The 22,330-nt window shown below is 36.4% G+C and overlaps 1 protein-coding gene across 1 annotated transcript; it reads left to right on the forward strand.

Annotated features, from left to right (window-relative positions):
• Nucleotides 1-415: 415 nt before the first annotated feature.
• On the forward strand, nucleotides 416-19,857 carry LOC123232184 (C-type lectin domain family 4 member G-like). Its single transcript, XM_044658559.1, has 9 exons — nucleotides 416-503; nucleotides 1,137-1,247; nucleotides 1,500-1,562; nucleotides 2,970-3,053; nucleotides 3,979-4,041; nucleotides 4,483-4,572; nucleotides 9,945-10,096; nucleotides 18,423-18,523; nucleotides 19,719-19,857. Exons 1-9 carry the CDS (start codon nucleotides 416-418, stop codon nucleotides 19,855-19,857), a joined length of 891 nt encoding a protein of 296 aa, XP_044514494.1.
• The last annotated feature ends 2,473 nt before the right edge of the window (nucleotides 19,858-22,330 follow it).

Raw genomic sequence — 22,330 nt, forward strand, 5'->3', positions numbered from 1 at the left:
CCTTCTAGTAATAGTAGAATAGTAAATTTTTCCTCACATTGAACTGAAGCTATTTCCTTTTTGTTCCACCTATAGCTCCTAGTTCTGTTCTTTCAAACCAAACAAGCTTTATTTATCTTTCATTAGGAAGCTCTTCAAATTCATCTATCATGCCCACATGCTTACATGAACCCTGAAGAGTCTAGTTTTCTCTACCACCAAATTCCAGGGTTCCTTTCTATTAAGGGGGCAAAGAAGGTTCTCTCCAGATGTTAGTGCTGAGGAACAGAAAATTGTGATAGGAAGGACTTTTCAGGGGGAGTTGTTTGAGGGGGTGGGGTGGAGCAACTGATCATTTCCTTTCAAATGAAGGGTGGAGTCTCCTAAAATAATCTTCCAGGCAAGGGTTTCCTAAAGCAGATGAAGCTTTGCATCCATGGAATCTTCAGGATACACTCGGTGGGAGACCTCTGAGGAATTTGAGATGGCTGACAGCAAGCACCAATGGCGACCCTGGGAAGTTGGTGAGTTTAAGGACTTGGTATCTGGTCCCTTGCTGAACATACCTGTCATATCTTAGAGAGTTGGTTGCTTTGTTGGCTTCTCAGATCTGGAAAGGTTGCTGGGACAAGGGGTAACCCTGAAGTTAGGTTATGGCCCTGTCTTCCTAGATTCTCTCCTATCTCTTATCCTCTGTCATCTCTATCCTCCAATATATTATCCCTTTTTTCTCCAAGGTGTCCTCTTTCTATTAACTCTAACTAGTTCTCTTCTCTTTTACCATTCCCACATTTTTCATTATCATCCCAAATCTCCTCTATTTCCTCCTGATCCCTTATTATTCTCCTCTTATTCCATATTCCCATGTTCCTCATATTTTTTAAATTCATATCTTTTTTTTCAACAGACTTTCCCTCTTCTCCAATCTCCCACATTCCTTCATTTCCCTCAAACTCCCTATTTCCCTATGATCATTTCCTCTTAAGTCTTTGAAGTCTCATTTCCAAGACCCTAATTCCAATGGTTCCCAAAGGAGTATATAAGTACACAACTACCTTTGCCCTAGTGTCTGTAGGGAGACCACTCATGTATGTTAGAGGGGGTGGAAGGGGAAGTTTTCTTCCTTGTTCCTTCCCTGACATCAGTATTTTTTCCAGGGTGGTGGGCAAAGCAGCTTCCTGGAGGCCGTCCTGCCCTTCCCTTTTACCTGCTATTTTCTGTGGCCTCTTTTCTGTGGATAATTCTTCTTAGTATGCTGTTGGCTAAGGGTAAGAAAAGGGGGGAGAACAGCTGAGATCCAGGAGTCTCAACTCTCATTAGTAGCATTACTACTAGGGTCCTATCCTCTGGAGATCTGGGATAAGGAGGGTGAAGGGGAGGAAATGGAAACCTAAAGGCTGTTGGGATAGGGTGAGAACTGATGATGAGGGGAAGGAGAGAAAAGGAGGGAGGTATGTGGAAGAAGGAAGAACTAAAGAGAATGAAGGGAGGGAGATAAATGTGTCCCTTGTTCCTCCAAGTCATGGATTTATCAAAGGATATGGAGCATCTAAATGAACAACTGGAGGGAATACAAGCCAATGGTGAGTGAACATCCATTCCTCTCAGTTTTTTGAGTTAGGAACCTATATGCATGAGTTATGCCCACAATATTTTCCCTCAGACCACATTTGAAGAAAGGAAGAGAAGGAAGGGAAATAGAATGGAATATGGGATAGTGATGAGATAAGGGTGATATTAAAATAAATAATAAGGGCAGTGGAATAGAGGAGATTTGGGGATAGTAAGAGAGATGGGATGGGAACTGAAGTGGTGTTAAGATTAAGGATAGGAAGTAGTCATGGGAGGTAAGGCAGACAGCTAAACAGAGAAGGAATAGGAATCAATACTCTTCACAATCACTGATTACTCAATGGAATATAAGAGAAATAAAAAAGGCAATTGAGACAGTGTGTTGTAGTGGGAAAAGCTTTGGCTCCACAATAAGGGGTCTGGGTTCTAATCCCAAATCTGATGCCACTTTTGAGATCCTGGACAAACAAATTAACTTCCCTGGGCTCCATTTTCTTCATCTTTAAAAAAGGAGGGGGAGGTTGGACTTTATGGTCTCTGTGGCCCTTCCAGCTTTTTATCTCTGATCCTGTGATGTGCTTTTGAAGTTAGTTATCCTTTGGGATGAGATAGTTTAATCTGCTTATAACAGAGAGAGACAGAACAGTACATACAGTTTATTATCCATTGTGTATGTGGAAGGAAGGGTATCACGTCCCTTGATTCATGTTCAGTATGTATGTGAGGGAGAAATTGCATCTGGATACAAATCTTTGGCAGTATATACTGGGTCCCCAGTAGCTAGGACAAAAACGAGGCAGATAGCAGACTGCTTGTGGAGCTGATCAGAGAGGTTGCTGGCCCTGGATCCTGTGCCAATCACAATGGAGTGATAGCGGCACTTGGGGAACTGAAATGTCTAACCCTTGGGGGTAGATATAAATATATTTTTGGTGCAGAATTGAACCTTCATAACAGCCAATAGATCCAAGGATGTGTGTGTGTGTGTGTGTGTGTGTGTGTGTGTGTGTGTGTGGTGTGAAAGAGATAGAAATAGAAAGATAAGATGGACAAAGAATCAAAGAGAAAGAGTAATAAGAGGAAGTGGAGGAGGAAGAGAAAGAGGAGGGACAGGGATGAGATAGTGGTTGGTATTTTTTGGGGGAATAGGATGGTGGTAGAATAGAGAATAGGATGCAGCATCAAACATAGAAGGGTATGGGATAAAGGTAAAATAGTAGGGGGAAAGGGTGGAGACAATATGGGCAATGGGAGTGGGATGAGACAGCAGATGAATACATATATAAAGAATAATGTGACCACATGGAACAGAATTATATAGGAAAAGTTCTTTTATTGAGCTCAGGTTCTGGGCTAAGCCCTCTCTTCTTTGATGGGAATGACTCTCCTTTTTCTCCATCCTCTCCTTCTATGCACAGAGTCTATGAAGACAGGGAGACTGGCAGCTCTGCAAGTAGCCTTGAGCACTTCAGAGAACAAGCATCAGACTCTAAAAATAAAGGGTAAGAGAAGGCCAAGTCACAGGAATGAGGCTTCCTCAGCAGGTTTCTCTTCGAGGATTCCAAAGTGGAAGCATCATGGAACAGTGGAAAGAGCACTGAACTTGAGTGAAATAACCTGAACTCAAATTCCTACTCCACCACTAATTTCTTGTGTGATTTTTTGTTATTGTTATTTTTGCTGCTGTTCAGTTATTTCAGTAATGTCTGACTCTTTGTGACTCCATTTGGGGTTTTCTTGGCAAAGATATTGGAGCATTTCATCATTTCCTTCTCCAGTTGATTTTACAGATAAGGAAACAGAGGCAAATAGGGCTAAGAAACTGACCAGGGTCACACAGCTAGAAAATATATGAAGTCAGATTTAACCTTGGGAAGATGAGTCTTCCTAATTTCTGGATAGTCACTCTATCCACTGTGTCACTTACTTGCCCCCGTGTGACCATAGGCAAGTTGTTTAATTTCCTTGGCCCAAGTTTCCTCATCTGAAAAGTAGATATTTTGAACTAGATGTTCTATGAGATCTCTTTCAACTCTAGTTTTATGCTATTATGATCCCATGCTTTGTTCGTTCTGTAGTTGAGACTGTAGTTCCAGATAGGGATGAGGCTGGAGCCCAAATTGAGGCTGAAGTCAAAAAAGACAAGTGGACTTTCCTAGGGAGGGGGAGGGAGAAATCCCCAGTAAGTCCAATTAGAGCTTTCTAAAAGTATGATGGCCTGCTTTTGGGGTATAGTGAGTTTTGTTACTGGATATTTTCAGTCAGAGGCTAGACAACTACTGTTGGTATTATTGAGAGAATTTCTCTTATAGTTGGAATTATTAGTCTAGGATCTGTTAGGTCTCTTTCAATTCTGATACTCCTTGTTTGAGGCTCCTGAGGAGATGCTCACATAAGGTGGGATGGTTCATTTTTGTCTCTCTTCAGTTGAAACAATGGCAGAAGAGCTGAAGAAGCTGCAAGACAGGCAAACCAGCTTAAGAACTAACTGTATGTTCAGACCTCAAGATTTGATGCACACCTTTCAACACTGTGACATCTACAATTCCTTCTCCTCCCCACATGCTCTTATTCCCCACTTAGATGCAACATTTCTCCATAAGGCTGTCCCAGACTCTTACTCCTGTCAATTGGCTTTATGACCTGACTCTTACCATTATCAGACTCTTCCCCTCACATTGATCTTAATGCCTTCCTTTGGAAAGATACCAACCTTCCCCTCCCCCCCCCCCCGCCCCACCAATGTACTGACTCTGCTCCATGGAATGACTCTAGCCTATCCTCTTAAAATTACCATGACCCTGTATCATAGTCTAATTCTGATCATCTCCCTCTGATCATAATCTGACCTCTGTCCCTCCCCTCCATAAGTGCTGATTCTCATGTACTAATTCTGCCCTCACACCATGTGTTAATCATATACATTTATAGTGTCTCAAGAACTATCTGAGGCTAAGAAAGACCGAGATGATATTCGGAGCGAGATGTTTCGTGGACTTGAGGCTGTGAGGAATGGAAATGGTGAGTTGGAACTGGGGATTTTAGCTCCAAAAAGCTGAGATAGGTTGTCCCATGGACTAAAGTGGCAGGATGGAAGATGATTGACAGACTCTTATTAATTCTCACATACTGATTCTAAAGGTCTTCAAGTGGAGACTAGGTGTCATTTTGGACTTTGTTATATAAGAATTTATGCTTATGTAAAGTTTGTATTATCCGTCCTCTGAGGCCCCTTTTTTGATACTGAGAGTCTTCAATTGGAATCTGAATGACCATTTACAGAATATATTTTAGATGGAATTCAGGTAATGGTTGTACCAGATGCCTTCTGAGGTCCCTCTCAGTTCCAAGGTACTAGAATTCTGACTGATCCCATCCCTATTTATGTAATAAAATCTTTATCTGCAAAGAACCTGTGGAGAAGGACTTCATAAGACTACAATTTGGCAGTATTTCATGTAGAAATGATTGGGGGTGGAGTTCTTAGTGGACTACAATTTCATTATAAGTCAACAATGTATGTGGCAGTCATATAAAATTTAAAATATAAAATAAAAATTTGAAGTAGAATTTTGGATTTGGAAGGGAGTTTTAAAAAATTTTCCCCAATTACATGAAAAAAACAATTTTAATATTCATTAAAAATTTAAGTCCTGAATTCTCTACTCCCCTCTTCTGCTCCCTCCATGAGAAAGCAAGTGATCTGATATATATTTTACATGTGCAACCATGTAAAGCATTTTTTCATATTAATCCTTTTGTGGGAGAAAATTCAAACCAAAAAAATGAAGAAAGTAAAATATAGTATGCTTTTATCTTAATTCAGACTCTATCAGCTCTTTATCTGGAGGCAGATAACATTTTTCATCATGAGAGCCAGGGGATTATCTTGCATCATTGTTTTGCTGAGAATAGCTAAGTAATTCACAATTCATCATATAATTCTGCTTTTACAGTGTTCTCTTGGTTCTGCTCATTTCACTCTGCTTCAATTCATATAAGTCTTTCCAGGTTTTTCTGAAATCATCTTGCCTATCATTTCTTAAATCACAATAGTATTCCATTACAATCATATACCATAACTTACTTGGCCATTCCCTAATTGATGGGCATTCCTCACTTTCCAATACTTTGTCACCACAAAAGAGCTGCTATAATTTGCTGAATTTTCCTTCTAATGTTAACATAATGATATTAAGGTCCTGAGTCCTTTTTTTGCTGTTTCATGGAGTTTATAGCAATCAAAAACTTATAATACAGTCATAATTGCTCAAAACCCCAAGTATGGAAAATCTTAATACTCAAAGTGGATCTCTGTCCTTATTTAAAATTTTGTGTATCTCCAACTATAGACTTTTCTATAGTTAAGGCAAGGTCAGGTTACAGGAAAATTTAGGTAAAAGAATCAAGTAGAGTATATTTACAATGTCTGATATTGGACAGGAATAAGGAAGAGGAATTGGGGAAAGATCAGACTTTTTTTTAGAACTTCTCTTAGCCCCTGACAAGATGAGTACAACTACTAGCTTTAGTCCAAGTAATATGTTCTGAGATACTTTCAGAGATCTAAGATTTTACCTCAATCTTCCCTTCTTTGCTGCATTTGTCCCTTAATTTTTTCATTCCTCCTTCAATCCCCACTCCAATTCCCAACTCAAAATTTCAAATAATTCACAGGACTACAAGATAATGCTTGTTCCTATGAACTTAAGAATGCCAGAATGCCTGTTGGTTCTCAAACTTCTATTATATTTAGAAAAATTTCCCTAACAATTAGAGAAACAAGAAGCATTGTAGTTTAGTGGAAAGAGCACTGGACTTGGAGTTAAGAGAGTCCAGAGTTTGAATCTCAATTCTCAGTTTACTATCTCTATGACTATAGAGAAGATACTTTAAGTGTCCTCATTTATAAAATGTACATACTATTACTTACATATTCTAACATAGGGTTGTTAGGATAGAAACACTTTGAAATTTTAAGCACAATATGAATATTAACTACTGTAATTAAAACTATATCCCAAAGGAATGGTCTGCCTTGGGTAATAAAGAACCTCCATCTCTAAATTCCAGGTATTATATTTGTTCTGCCAGGAAGAGTCTCCATCCTCATCTCTGCTTCCTGCTCTCCTTCAAGTCTAAGCTAAAATCCCCACCTCAAAAGAAGCTGTTCTTAATACACCTTAATGCTAGTGTCTGCTTATTATCTCTAATATGTCTTGTATACATTTTGTTTGTACATAGGTGTTTACATGCTTTTTCTTCCATTAGACTGTGAATTCCTATAGAGTAAGGACTGGCTTTTATCTTTCTGTGTATTTCCAGTTCTTAACACTGTGTCTGGCACATAGAAGGTATTTAATAAATGTGTGCTGATTGACTGGAAGTTTTAATTCCTGCTCTGATTTGGAGGTTGGATGAAATGACTTTTGAGTTTCCTCCTAGCTTGGATATTGAAGAATTTTATTATACTATGATCCTACAACTCAGATCACCTGCCCTCAATTCAGCAACTCCATCCCAGCCCTGGCTTTTGCTGCTGTATTGCTAATCCCATTAGATTGTGAACTCCTTTAATGTAATCAAAATTGCTTATTTTACCTTTTGTAATTTTTTCTAACTCTTGCTTGGTCTTAAAAATCCTTCCTTTCCCAAAGATCTGACAAGTATCCTATTCTGTGTTCACCTAATTTACTTATATTATATTATATTATATTATATTATATTATATTATATTATAGTTTCTTTCTTTATATTCAAGTCATTCACACATTCTGAGTTTATCTTGGCGTAGGGTGTGAGATATTGATCTAAACCCAATCTTTCCCCTACTGTTTTCCATTTTTCCCAACATTTTTTGTCAAATAGTGGATTTTTGTTCTGAAAGCTGGGATCTTTGGATTAATCATAAACTGACTCGCTGAGGTCACTAACCCTAAGTCTATTCACTGATCCTCCTTTCTGTCTCTTAGCTAGTACCATATTGTTTTGATGACCACTACTTTATAGTACAGTTTAAGATCTGGTGCTGCTAGGCCACCTTCCTTCACACTTTTTTTTCATTATTTACCTTGATATTCTTGATCTTTTGTTCTTCCAAATGAATTTTGTAATTGTTTTTTCTAATTCAGTAAAAAAGTTTCTTGATGGTTTCATAGGTATGGCACTAAATAAGTAAATTAATTTGGGTAGGATTGTCATTTTTATTATGTTAGCTCATCCTACCCATGAGCAATTAATGTTTTTCCAATTGTTTAGATCTAGTTTTAATTGTATGGAAAGTGTTTTGTAGTTTTGTTCATATAATTCGTGTGTTTGTTTTGGTAGATAAATTTCTAAGTATTTTATATTGTCTAGGCTGATTTTAAATGGAACTTCTCTTCCTAACTCTTGCTCCTGAAATGTGTTGGAGATATATCGAAATGCTGATGGTTTGTGTGGGCTTATTTTGTATCCTGAAACTTTGCTAAAGTTGTCAATTATTTCCAATAGCTTTTTAGTTGATTCTCTAGGATTTTTTAAGTAGACCATCATATCATCTGCAAAGAGTGATAGCTTGGTCTCCTCATTAGCCATTTTAATACCTTCAATTTCTTTTTCTTCTCTAATTGCTACTGCTAGTGTTTCTAGTACAATGTTAAACAATAGAGGTCATAATGGGCATCCTTGTTTCATGCCTGATCTTATTGGGGATGCTTCTAATTTATCCCCATTGTAGATGATGCTTGCTGATGGTTTTAGATATATACTGTTTATTATTTTTAGGAAAGACCATTCTATTCCTATACTTTCTAGTGTTTTCAATAGGAATGAGTGTTATATTTTGTCAAAGGCCTTTTCTGCTTTGATTGAGATAATCATGTGATTTTTGTTGGTATGCTTGCTGATATGGTCAATTATGTGGATGCTTTTCTTAATATTGAACCATCTTTGCATTCCTGGTATAAATCCCACCTGATCATAATGAATAACCCATATGATCACTTGCTGGAGTCTTTTTTCTATTTATTTGAAAATAAACAATTTTGAATACATTAACTTAAAAAGTTTTTGTATAAACAAAACTAATGCAACCAAAATTAAAAGGGAAGCCACAAATTGGGAAAAAATCTTTATAACAAAAACCTCTGACAAAGGTCTAATTATTCAAATTTAAAAGGAACTAAATCAATTGTTCAAAAAATCAAACCATTCCCCAATTGATAAATGGGCAAGGGACATGAATAGGCAATTTTCAGATAAAGAAATCAAAACCATCAATAAGCACGTGAAAAACTGTTCTAAATCTCTTGTAATTAGAGAAATGCAAATTAAAACAACTCTGAGGTACCACCTCACACCTATCAGATTGGCTAAAATGACAGCAAAGGAAAGTAATAAATGTTGGAGTGGATGTGGCAAAATTGGGACATTAATGCAGTGCTGGTGGAGTTCTGAATTGATCCAATTATTCTGGATGGCAATATGGAATTATACCCAAAGGGCTTTAAAAGACTGTCTGCCTTTTGATCCAGCCATACCACTGCTGGGTTTGTACCCCAAAGAGATAATAGGGAAAAAGACTTGTACGAAAGTATTTATAACTGCTCTCTTTGTGGTGGCAAAAAATTGGAAAATGAGGGTATGCCCTTCAATTGGGAAATGGCTGAACAAACTGTGGTATCTGTTGGTGATGGAATACTATTGTGCTGAAAAGAATAATGAACTGGAGGAATTCCATGTGAACTGGAATGACCTCCAGGAATTGATGCAAAGTGAAAAGAGCAGAACCAGGAGAACATTATACACAGAGACTGATACACTGTGGTACAATCCAATGTAATAGACTTCTCTACTATCAGCAATGCAATGATCCAGGACAACTCTGAAGGACTTATGAGAAAGAATACTTCCACATCCAGTTTCTGGGAGTAGAAACACAGAAGAAAAACAACTGCTTGATCACATGGATTGATGGGGATATGATTGGGGATGTAGACTCTAAATGATCACCCTAGTGCAAATATCAAGAGTCTTGATCAATGACACATGTAAAACCCAGTGGAATGGCACATCAGCTCTGGGAGTGGGGATGAGGAGAGGGGAGGGAAAGAACATGAATCTTGTAACCATGGAAAAATATTCTAAATTAATTAATTAAATTAAATTTTCTAAAGAAAAAAAAAGATTGTGAAATCCTTGAGTTCTTTATATCCCCACTACTTATCACAGTCCTTGGCAAATAGTAGATGCTTACTACATGTTTATTATTGATTGACATAGTAGCTGTTTAATAAATGCTTACTGACTGTCCTCCTGTTCATAGATGAAGTCTGGGTAAGAGGTAGGAAAGCTGTTTCTCCCTAGGAAGAGCTCAAAGCTAATGCTGATTTTTCCTCTTTCCTCCTACTCAGACTCCTCCTGTCAACCCTGCCCAAGTCCCTGGAGGGACTTCCAGGGTTCCTGTTACTTCTTCTCTGAGAATAAACTTCCTTGGTCCAAGGCCAGGGATGATTGTGTCCAGAAACAAGCTCACCTGGTGATCATCAATAACCGTGATGAGCAGGTGAGATCAGAGAAGGGAGGGCCTTGTCTTTCTGTTCGATGCACTCATCACTAATTCCTTGAGGGGAATGGCTCTCAAAAATTCCATCTAAGTCTATCTTAAATCTTTCCCTTACTTCATGTCCCACCTCAATTCAATTCTGCAAATATTGACTAAGCATTAATTACATGGAAAGGACTGTAATGGAGGCAGAATAGATGCCAAAATAGACACCAAATAGATGGTGTAGCACAAAGCATATTAGTCTTGGAGTAAAAAGTTTTAAGTTTGAATCTTTGCTTTGTAGCATACTATCTGTATGACCCTAGATGAATGACTTCACCAATCTTAGTTTCAGTTTCTTAATTTGAAGCTTCCCATTCATATCCTTTGACCATTTATTGATTGGTGCATGACTTACATTTTTATAAATTTGTGAGGAAAGTGCTTTGTAAACCTTAAGAGCTTGAGAAATAGGATTTTTAATTATAATTATCAGCAAGGAATGCTTAAATGAAACAACAAATATACAATCCTGGCCCTTAAGGAGCATATATTGGAACATATGGGGGGTCCTGACATTTACAAATAATTCTTATATAAGGGAGAGGCCCAGGCAAAATGTCTTGAGAAAATGGAGAGAGTGGTGCTTACTTTCTGTTGTGGAGGAGAGTCTCAGGGAGGTTTAATGTCTGAAGGACATGCTTAATGTTAGTCCAAAATTAATCTGAAGGAAGGTTTAATGAACTAGTTAACACCTGAAATGGACTTTGATTGGAAGAAAGGAATTCAATGAGTGGATTAAGAGGAAGGATCCTGTAACTGCAATGGAAGGGGAGGAAAAGACAATATGAAGGGCTCCTAGTTGTTCAATTTGGTTGAAATAGAAAATGGAAATAATGTGAATAAAAATGGAAAGACAATTTGAAGTCCAGTTGTCAAGGCCCTTACATGCTTGGCTAAAGACTTTGCATTTTATCTTGGAGATTATAGGGAACCACAAAAAGTCTTTCAACAGGGGAAAACAGAGTCACACATATTTCAGAAAATTCATCTTTAAGAATATTAATTATTGGGATAGAAATGCTAGATCAAAGGGTAGGCAGCTTTAAACGCTTTTGGGCAGAGTTCCAAATTGCTCTCCAGAATTGTTATATCAGATCATGACTCCATCAAGAGTGCATTAATATCCAAAATTTTCTGTATTCCCTTTAATATCGATCATTTTCTTCTGTCCTATTGGCCAATATGATAGATACGAGGTGGTACCTCAGAGTTGTTTTAATTTGCATTTCACTAAGTAAGAGCAATTGAGAGCATGTTTTTTTTTTTTCATATGATCATAGATGGCTTTGCTTTATTCATCTGAAAACTGCCTGGCCACTTATTACTATTGTGTACCTAATCTTTCCACTGGTCTATCACTCTATTTCGAAGCCAGTACTATATTGTTTTGATGATTACCTCTTTTTAATACAGTTTGAAATCTGGTACTGCTAGGCCACCTTCCTTCACATTCCCTCCTTCTCCCTCTCCCCCATTGATTCCCTTGATATTCTTGAACTTTGTTCTTCCAGATGAATTTTATTATTTTTTTAGATCTATAAAGTTGTTTTAAGCAGTTTGATTATCTCTTGTTGCTGTGGCTTTGTTGGTAACATATAGAAATGCTTATGATTTTTATGAGTTTATTTTATATCCTACAGCTTTCCTAAAATTGTAATTATTTTAACTGATTTTTAGTTGATTCTCTAGGATTTTCTAAGTAAAATTTGTATACCAAAAGATTTAAAAAAAGATAAAGGATCTATTTGTACAAAAAATTTTATTTCAGTTCTTTTTGTGAAAGCAAAGAATCAGAAATGGAGGGGTTGAACTAATGTAATTGTAATGCAGACCAAAACATATTATATTTCACTTTCTTCTATTTTTTTGTCATTTGAGATTTCTCCACAAAATGACTAACATGGAAAAATGGTTTACCTCATTGTACAAGTAAAACTATATGCAATTGCTTGCCATCTCAGGGAGGAAAGAAGGAAGGTGAGAAGGAGGGAGAGAATTCAAAACCCAAAATTTAAAAAAATGAATTCTAAAAATTATTTTTGCATTTAATTAGAATAATAAAATATTAATTAAAATTAAATATTCTGATGTATAAAGATTAAAAATATGATTTTGAAATTGTTAAAACAATAACAAGAACATTCCTATAAACAAAGAATAGGAAAAGATTATGTGCAAAACCACAAATTTGCATCACATACACTTTGTTTTATTAGGTGGGTATTAAATTTAGCATGTTAGTTCCAAAGTTGCCTTGCTTATTTATGTTTCTCTCTGAACCACCTTTTGTCCTCTTCTGCACATTAAAAAAATTCTTTATTAATATTCTTCTATTTGTTTTATTTTTCTTTTTGCATTGCTATCTCTGCCTGTTCTTATTCTCACCCTTTGATTACTGTCCTCCATTTTTTGGGGGGGATAAATTCCTCTCTTGTAACAAGTTAGTATAGTCAAAGCAAAAATGCTATATCCAAAATATATCTCATTCTGCACTTCTAGTCCTTCACTTCTCTTTTAGGAATCTGGCAACGCACTTTATCCTAGGCTTTCTGGAGATATGGTTGCATTGCATTGATCAGAGTTCTTAAATCTTTCAAAGTTATTTTCCTTTACAATTATTTAGTAATTGCCTAAATTGATATGCCAGGTTTTCTTCAGTTCACTCTACATCAATTCATTCCATTTTTCCTAGGTTTCACTGAATCCATCTCTTTCATCACTTCCTACTGCTCAATAATGGTTCACTACATTCATATCACATTATTTGTTCAACCATTTCCAAATTGGTGGGCACCTTTTTCATTTCCAGGTTTTTGCTACATCAACAACAACATAATGTATCTACGAATATTTTTGTGCAACTAAATACTTTCCTTTTCTCTTTAATAAGTTTTCTAAACATCTGAAAGTAGTAGAATTACTCAAAAGACACACTATTTAGTATATCAAATTGCTTTGTAGAATATGCCAATTCACAAATCTATCAATAATGCATTAGTATGTCTGCCCTCCCAGAAAACAACAATTGTCATTTTCTTTTTTTGTCATTTTTACCAATCAAATAGGTGTGTGGTAGAGCTTTGTAGTTTTAATTTATATTGCTCTCATTATTAGTTATGTAAAATTTTTCTTTTGAGAACTTCCTGTTCATATCCCTTGGTCATTTATCTCTCAGAAAAGCACTTGTTCTTATATATTTGAATCATTTCCCTATACAACTTGGATATTATTCTTTTTTTCTCTCAAATCTGCTCATTTATTTTTTATTTTTATTTTTGTAAAGATATTTTATTTTACCAATTAGAAGTAATAATAGTTTTCCAAATAAATTTTCAGAAGTTATATGATCCAAACTTTTGCCCTCCCTTTCTGTAGCTGGTAAACAATTTGATCTAGGTTTTACATGTGTTACCATGCAAAACATGTTTCCACATTGTCCCTTTTAGTAAAAGAATTCTTATTTAAATTCAAAACCCCCAAATAAAACCCCAAATAAACTAAAGTGAAAAATAGTACACTTTGATCTGCAATCAGATTCCAACAGTTCTTTCTCTGAAGGTAGATAGCATTCTTTGTCATAAATCCCTCAGGATTTTCCTGGATCATAGGATTCTTTTTATTCATTCATTCATTCATTTATTTATTAAAATTTATTTTTTAGAATATTTTTCCATGGTTCCGTGATTCATGTTTTTTCCCCTCTCCTCCAAAATCACCCCACCTTCCCTATAGCCAATGTACATTACACTGGGTTTTACATGTGTCATTGATCAAGACTTATTTCCATACTTTTTATATTTGCACTAGGGTGATTATTTAGTGTCGATATCCCTGATCATATCCCTATCAACCCATGTGTTCAAGCAGTTGTTTTTCTTCTGTGTTTCTACTCCCACAGTTCTTCCTCTGAGTGTGTATAGTGTTCTTTCTCATAAGTCCATCAGAATTTTTCTGGATCTTTGCATTGCTGCTAGTACAGAAGTCCATTACATTCGATTGTGCCACAGTGTATCCATCTCTGTGTATGATGTTCTCCTGGTTCTGCTCCTTTCACTCCGCATCAATTCCTGGAGGTCTTTCCAGTTCACATAGAATTCTTCCAGTTCATTATTCCTTTGAGCACAATAGTATTCCATCACCAACAGATACCACAATTTGTTCAGCCATTCCCCAATTGAAGTTAGATAGCATTCTTAATAAATGCAGTGGATTGATTCATGCCTGACTTTAACAAATTTATTTATTTATTTAGACTATTTTTCCATGGTTACATGATTTATGACATTTTCCATCCCTCTTCCCTCTCCCCGCTCCCTGAGCCAACGAGCAATTCCACTGTTATACATATATCATTGTTCAAAACTTATTTCCATATTATTAATATTGCAATAGAGTGATCTTTTAATGCCATTTCCCCATTGAACCATGTGATCAATCCTATGTTTTTCTTCTGTTTCTACTCTCATAGTTCTTTCTCTATGTACAAATAGTGTTCTTTCTCATAAGTTCCTCTGGATTGTCCTGGGTCATTGCATTGCTGCTAGTAGAAAAGTCTGTAACATTCGATTGTGCCATAATGTATCAGTCTCTGTGTCCACTGTTCACCTGGTTCTGCTCCTTTTGCTCTGCATCAATTCCTGGAGGTCATTCCAGTTCACATAGAAATCTTCCAGTTCATCATTCCTTATAGTATAATATTATTCCATCACCATCAGATACCACAATTTGTTTAGCCATTCCCCAATTGAAGGGAATATCCTCATTTTCCAATTTTTTGCTACCACAAAGAGCTATAAATATTTTTGTACAAGTATTTTTACTTATTATCTCTTTGGGAACAAACCCAGCAGTGGTATGGCTGGATCAAAGGGCAGGCAATATTTTAAAGGCCTTTGTGCATAATTCCAAATTGGCTTCCACAATGGTTGGATCAATTCACAACTCCACCAGCAGTGCATTAACATCCCAATTTTACCACAAGTTCTCCAACATTTATCAATCTCTGACTTTTTAAAAGAGAAACTTAGTATGAATTTCCTCCACATTTAACTGTTGTTTTTTAAAATTTTAACTTCATTGTTATTGTTTATATAAAAGCTTTTCAATTTTATAAATCAGTGTCCTCCTGTGATCCTTTCTATCTCTTGTTGGATAATAACTCTTATCTATTGATGTGAAATATATTTCCTATGCTGTTTCTTGAATTTGTTTATATGATGACCTATTTATAGTGGCATATGGTATGAGATGTTGCTACAAACTTCATTTCTTTCAGGCTGTATTCTGGTTTTTCCAGTCTTTTTTGTTGACTAGAAAGGCCTTACCCTTGGAGCCTACAGTCTTATTTAATAAAGTGCTACTCTTTTAATTTGCTACTGGATCTTATGATTTTTATCTGTCATACTAATCAACTTTTCTATTTTTTAAACAATACTAAAAGATATTGATAACTATAATTTTCTGTTCTCCCTCCTTCCCATTTTTCATTATTTTCCTTTGAATTTTTGTACTTTTATTCTTTCAAATGAATTATTTATTCATCATTACTTTTCCTAGCTCTATTATGCCACCCTTTGCTAGTTTGATTGTTATGCCACTGAATAAACAAATTAATTAAGGTAGAATTGTCTTTTTATTATGTTTACATACCCTAAATTGAGCAATTAATCTATCTCCAGTTACTGAGGGCTATCTTTATGTAAGCACTGTTTTATAGTCATATAATTTCTGCATGTGTCTTGGTAGTTAGACTCTCAAATATTTTATAAATTCTATAGATATTTCTAATATAAGTTTTGTTGGTAACATAGAAAGATAAGATTTGTATATGTTTATTTAATATCCTACTACTTTGCTGAAGTAATTAATTATTTCAGTTTTAGGTGACCCCTTAATAATTTTCTAAGTAATCACATAATAAGAAAAAAGTGATAATTTTTTGGTTTCCTATGAATATTTCCTTAGCAGATATTTAAAGGATTCATTGGAAAAGGGAAAAAATTAGAAGTTAGAAGTTATATAACATCTCACAATCCCCCTTAAGGGTACTGGAAAACATTTAGGGGGGTAGGTGGGAAGTTTTTTGAAATATGATGGGCTTGGTCCTCAGGCAAGGAGGAAGGGACCAAGCTTCTCAGTATTACATTTACATTTAAAGTGTAGGAAAAAGCAGAGGAACTGTTGCATGAAATATGTTCCATTCTCTATTATAGACCACAAGGACCTATTCTTAATTCCTCTTACAATTAGCCTGTCTTTCTAATTCACATATAACCCTTGTCAAAGCCTTCCTCCTCACATGAATGATTTAAATATATCTCTGAGGTTTCTTATCTCCCTCCTGGACATATTGGCCTCAGCCAAGTGGAATGTGGGAATGCCTATATCTAACCCTTTCCCCAAAGATAACCATCAACTCCCTTTGCAAATGCTAAGGGACACAAAGCTGGAAACAGTAATCATTTTTATTTCTAAATTAATGGAAACAGAAAAGAATCACAGAGAAACAAAAACCTCATAGTCACCAGCCTTAACTGTTTGTTTTAAATTCCAGGAAGTGCTATTTGGAAGTGTCTAGCAGACTCCATATAGACACATGGGGGCTTTGAGACTACATTACCCATGATTCCAATGGGTCTTAGGTGCAGGGACATCAAAGGTCCCCATGCAGGGGGCAGTTTAAATTCAGAGGAAGGGCCTAAAAAACTTTCTTGATCTTCCCGAGGAGCTGGCTGGCGTGCAGGGAGAGAGGATGGGCTCCGTAGGTAAAAGCTAGGCTGGCGCGGTCATATATATATATATATATATATATATATATATATATGACCGCGGCCATGGCTTTAATTAAACTACTAATTTCTCTTATTATATCAGTCTTTATCAATTTTAATCGTAACATAACCCAGAATACTTCCTAATCTCTGCAATTTACAATCCTGCTCTGGGAATAGCAATAGTAAACTAATGGAACAAGGTTTAATCCTTCCTCTCAGTGATTTCCTCCACAGCCCAAAGGCTTTCCCCATAACAGCTACTGTCAAGCATAACTGATGGATGTTCACCAACATTTTTTCATTTCTTGTAGCTGTGAGTTCATGGCCACTTTCAAAGATCCTTATCACTGCTTCATAGAGATCACATCTTTTGATCATGTCTTATATGGAGTCTCTGGATCACTTTGAATGTTTACAATTCATAAGGACACTTCTTGGCCAGGGTGTCTTTGTTTGCTTGTTTTAAAGAACTCAAATACTAACTTCCCATGGTCTTTCACAGAAATTCCTAAGTGGGTTATGAGAATGCTACCTTTTGGCACCACTGAAATAACTTTCTATTTTCAGTTTCATGGTGGTTTATGGTGAGTCACTATTGCTTGTTTCCTCTCTTTCAAGTGCCTGAATAATGTTTTGTTCCTCTCCATTCTCCTTCCTCACCCAGTGAGTGGTTGAAATCAAAGAGGAACTCCTGTGTGCTCTCTCTCTTTCTTTTTTCTTTTACTCTCTCCCCACTTCCTTTCATTCTCACTTACTCTGTTTTTCTTCTTCTTCTTCTTCTTCTTCTTCTTCTTCTTCTTCTTCTTCTTCTTCTTCTTCTTCTTCTTCTTCTTCTTCTTCTTCTTTCTTCTTCTTCTTTCTTCTTCTTCTTCTATGGCTCTTTTCATCTCCCTTCCCCCCTCCATTTTTCTATCTTATACACCTACCTCTCCATCTCCCCTCTCCTCCCTGCTCATTCTGTTGCTCTATCATTTTCCATCTTCCTTTGTGCCAACTAGGTCAGATAATTCAATTGTGTCAATAGAGATGGAGACTGTTTTTAATACATTTATAATAATGTAATATACCTTCACAATTCCTAAGAAGCCCTCATATTTCTTTCATAGTTGTTGGTTCCAAAAACCTTTTTTTCACTCTCAATTATCTGACCCTTATTTGTGAGGTATATACTTCAAGACACATTGTCATTATTCAGAGGAGAAAACTTGGGCTCGAGGAAATTGAGGTATACAGCTCACAAGGCTTATTAAAGGATTGAATCTGAACTTGGATGTGGGTCTTTGATCTTTTCAAGGACATAGGGTTTTCTTTCTCCTATACTGCTTTGTGTTAATAGTTTTATCTTCTATGTATTTTTTTCTTACCAGCTTCAAGTATTTTAAATCAAACACAGTGTTTCTTCTGGTCTCTATATGCACTGGGCCATGCTGGGCTAAGCACACAGTAGTTACCAGTGTCTATTAGTTTAGCATCAGCTGAATAAATTGCTCTTATTTCTCTCTATCCAGAACTTCCTGAACCCTACTGAGATGCTGGGATATTGGATTGGCCTCAGAAAGACCAAAGAAGGAGTACATAAGTGGGTCGATGGCACAGGTCTTAGTTACACGTGAGTCTCATTCCAGGATAAAGACATTTGGAGCCCTGACCCATTATTAAAAGAGTTTTGCTAAGAATGAGAACTCATGTCTTTAGGGGTCCCCAATTCATTCATTTATTCAACTGATACTAAGTTATCAATAGATATGGGGATCTACACGGGGTCCAGAGAAGGATATAGAGAGGGGTAAGATATAATTTGTATCCTCAGGAAGCAGTTTAATAGGGAAGATATAATGTACATATATAGGATATTAGATACCATTTCAATACAGTGCTATACATGCATTTAATGGTAATAAGATGAAAACTAACAGTAGCTCTAGTTACATTAAGAGTCAGTGCACAATTTCAGAAGATAATAGCCTTTCAATATTCTGTCTTGATCAGACTACATGTGAACTACTGTGGTCATAGACAATCAGAGACTGGAGTCCATCCAGAGAAGGGAGATGAGGAAAATGAGGTACCTTAACACCTTCCCATAGAAATATTGGTTAAAGAAAATGGAGATGTCCTCAGACAAAAGAAGACAGGCAGGACATGTTAGCTATCTCTACACTATTAGATGCACTGTAATTGGAAGAAGGATTAGGTTTGTTCTGCTTGATCTCAGAGGATATAAGTAGGAATCACTGGAAGAAGTTTTAAAAGAGGAAATGTGGACTTGTTGCAATGAGAAAAAACAACAACTTTCTAACAACTGGATCTGTTCCAAAGTAGAATGGGCAGTTTTGGGAACTAGCGAATTTAAGTCTTCAGTGGAAATTATTAGAAATTTTGGTTGATCATGCTGTTGAGGGTATTTATGTTCTAGTATACCTGGACTAGATGACCTCTGTTGTTTTTTCCAACTTGTCAGTCAATAATTATTAATTATTCTAAAAAGGGAATAGGTAGTAAGTGGAGTTGAAGCCTAGGAGAGACAGAAATGACCAAAAGCTGGGATGGTCAAATAGGATTTCCTAGAAGAGGAAACCTTTCTCCCCGGAATTTCTAAGCAGCTTAGAGGTTAGAACCTTAATATGCTGGGCTAGTCTGGGTCCTAGAATTCTTGCATCCAGACAAACCAGGGAAATTGATATCTAGAATCTAGAAGTAAGTGATGTGAATCCAACTTGGCCCCTGCCTTGGAACTAACTCTGGTTTGTTTGTTTGTGTGTGTGTGTGTGTGCATGTGCATGCTCATGTTTGTCTTGCCACAGCAACTGGAACCCTGGGGAACCCAATGACACCATGGGAGAGGAAGACTGTGTCATGATGTTGCATCATGGCAGATGGAATGACTTTACATGTGAGAAATCATCTGACAACTGGATCTGTGAGAAGAGGCAGATCTGTTGAACTGCATCAGTAGGGGGGCAGAGGTGGCTCTTACCAATGGAGCTTTACCCATCTATAACCCAGTTGCTGTAGACCATCTGGTGTCCACATATGGATCATGAATGGACATTACCATTTCAGATTTGTTTACTCTGGATCATGGATTCCTACAATTGTGTAGGGTTTTGGGGTTAAAAGGCAAATGTAAGAGACCAATAAAGTCTTTTTGTTCTTTGTCAAAAGTTTTGCCTATTCTACGGTTGGCCCTTGCATTCTGCTGAGCTGGATGAATGACTGAGGAAGAGAAAACATCTTCTGGTGGCTGATTCCCTTTTTCTTTCCTAGGCAGGCCCAGCTGGTCCTCTTGCTGGCTTAGGGATTCCCAGTGCTGGCCTAGTCCCAAGGAAAATTAAAAAGCATTCCTCTACTTCCTATTTTTACTGTAGTCCTTTGCTATATTCCCTCACATCGATCTACTGAATTTAGCATGGAGAGACACAATCAATCAAAAAAATCAACAGGCATTTATTAAGTCCTTAATAATGCCAAACATTGGGTTAGGTACTAGAGATACAAAGAGAAAAAACAATTTCTACTTTCAAGGAGCTTATATGTACTGGGGATAGTATGTGTAACACATAAATAAAAATGTATATACAGAAAAAAATGTAAAATAGTCAGGAATCATAGGACCCTAGATTGAGAGCTAGAAGTGACCTCAAAGCTCATTGAATCCAATCCTCTAATTTTCAAATGAGGCCCAACGTGGTTAAAAAACTTCTGCAAAGTGACTCAGTTTGGAAGCATCAGAAGCACCATTTGAAAATAGGTCTTCTGATTCCAAGGGCATCTCTCTTTTAGTTTTATTAAAGAGAGATGATCAAGGAAAGTTTTATGTAAAAGATTGTACCTGGGATAACTCTTGAAGGAACTAAAGCATTTTGTGAGCCAGAGTTGAGGAAGGAGTGCATATCTGTCAAGAGTAATGGCTAGTGCAATGGAAAGGGAAGATGAAAGGCCATATGTAAAGAAAAGAGAGAAGGCCAATTTGGCTGGACTATAGATTGAAGGAAGAGGAAGATGTATAATGGAACCTGAATGAATAGTCGTAGTTAGTTTATGAAGGACTTTGAAAGATAAATAGAGGATCTGTTATTTTATTATAGAAGCAAAAAGGAGTAACTGATAACTGAGTAGGGAAGTGACATAGTCATATCTGTATTAAGACTTGAGGGAGGAAAATCAATTAGAAGGCCACTTTAATAGTTAAAATGAGCAGTGATAAGAGTCTGAACACATGTGGTGGCTGAGAGAGAGGGATTAGTTTCAACAGATAGTATAAAGTTATGATTATTACAAGATTAGGCAGTTGATTGGGCATGTGAGATGAGGGAGAATGAAGAATCAAAAATATAGCTGTATTGTATATATAGAGTAAATTAACCTTGGATACTGGAAGAATGGATACTGGAAGAATGTCAACTGGTCTTTAACAGAAGCAGGAAAGTTCAGGAGAGGAGTGGGTTGAAAGGAAAAATAATGAATTCTGCTTTTGACATGTTGACTTTGAGATGTTTATGAGATATCCTAGCATCCAGTTGGTCACAGATTCATAGAACATCTCAGCTGGGAGAGATCTTAGAACATAGAATGTCAGATTTCAGAACTCTGATCAGTAAAATGATCTACCTTGAAATCAAAGGATAGGTGATGAAACTTGAGTACTTCTTGATTTCCACTTCTTGACAGAGAGGTGACAGACTAAAGGTAAGAAATGAGACATACATTTTCAGATATGACCAGTGGTTTGTTTTATTTTGTTCAACTATTTTTATTTATTATAAATAATGCCTTTATTGAAGGGAAGGACTGAGGTAGTAAAATAGATACAAAAAGAAGGAAAAAGCATCAATAAATATTTTAAAATACAAAAAGAAAACAAAAAAAGTTCAGAATTCTGTTACTGCTGTTTTAAATTTAATATGGATTTAAGAACAAACAGTATTTAATAAAAACTTGCCATTTCATGTATGATTTTCTGTTTATTTGTTGATGCTTGTTGAGTTCATAATAAAATAAAAGACTTTTAAAAATTAAAAAACAGGAATGTCAGAGCTGGAATGAGACATTAGGACATAAATGTCAAAATTGGGGAAGAGACCTTGGAACATGGGACCTAGAATAACATCCCAAAACTAGTACCACAGAACAGATAATGTTAGAAAGAAACTCATATAAGCAAAGGTCTATTAACAAAGCTCAGGATTCACATGAACCAAGTTTAATTTGGAGAACTTCACAACAATCACACTTTGGTTAATGCTTCTTCCCCCAGGTTGTCCTTGGAAGCATCAAAATTTATTTTTGTCTGAGTCTCCACCCCCCCCCAAAAAAAAAAAAGAAAAGAGCTTTATGTCCCCATTCAAGTACCCAAGTTAGTAATACATCATATAGAGGTTAGGATTGATTTTTCCTGGCAAAAAGTCAAAGACTG

This window comes from Gracilinanus agilis, chromosome 1 (genome assembly GCF_016433145.1).
Source record: "Gracilinanus agilis isolate LMUSP501 chromosome 1, AgileGrace, whole genome shotgun sequence".
Classification (NCBI taxonomy): Eukaryota; Metazoa; Chordata; class Mammalia; order Didelphimorphia; family Didelphidae; genus Gracilinanus; species Gracilinanus agilis.

Bases quoted from the DNA above. Each gene is read 5' to 3' on its own strand.
- LOC123232184 (XM_044658559.1), top strand. From the start codon at position 416: ATGGAATCTTCAGGATACACTCGGTGGGAGACCTCTGAGGAATTTGAG. The intron at 4,573-9,944 runs GTGAGTTGGAAC...CCTCCTACTCAG, and splicing joins GGCTGTGAGGAATGGAAATG to ACTCCTCCTGTCAACCCTGC. The intron at 10,097-18,422 runs GTGAGATCAGAG...CTCTCTATCCAG, and splicing joins TCAATAACCGTGATGAGCAG to AACTTCCTGAACCCTACTGA.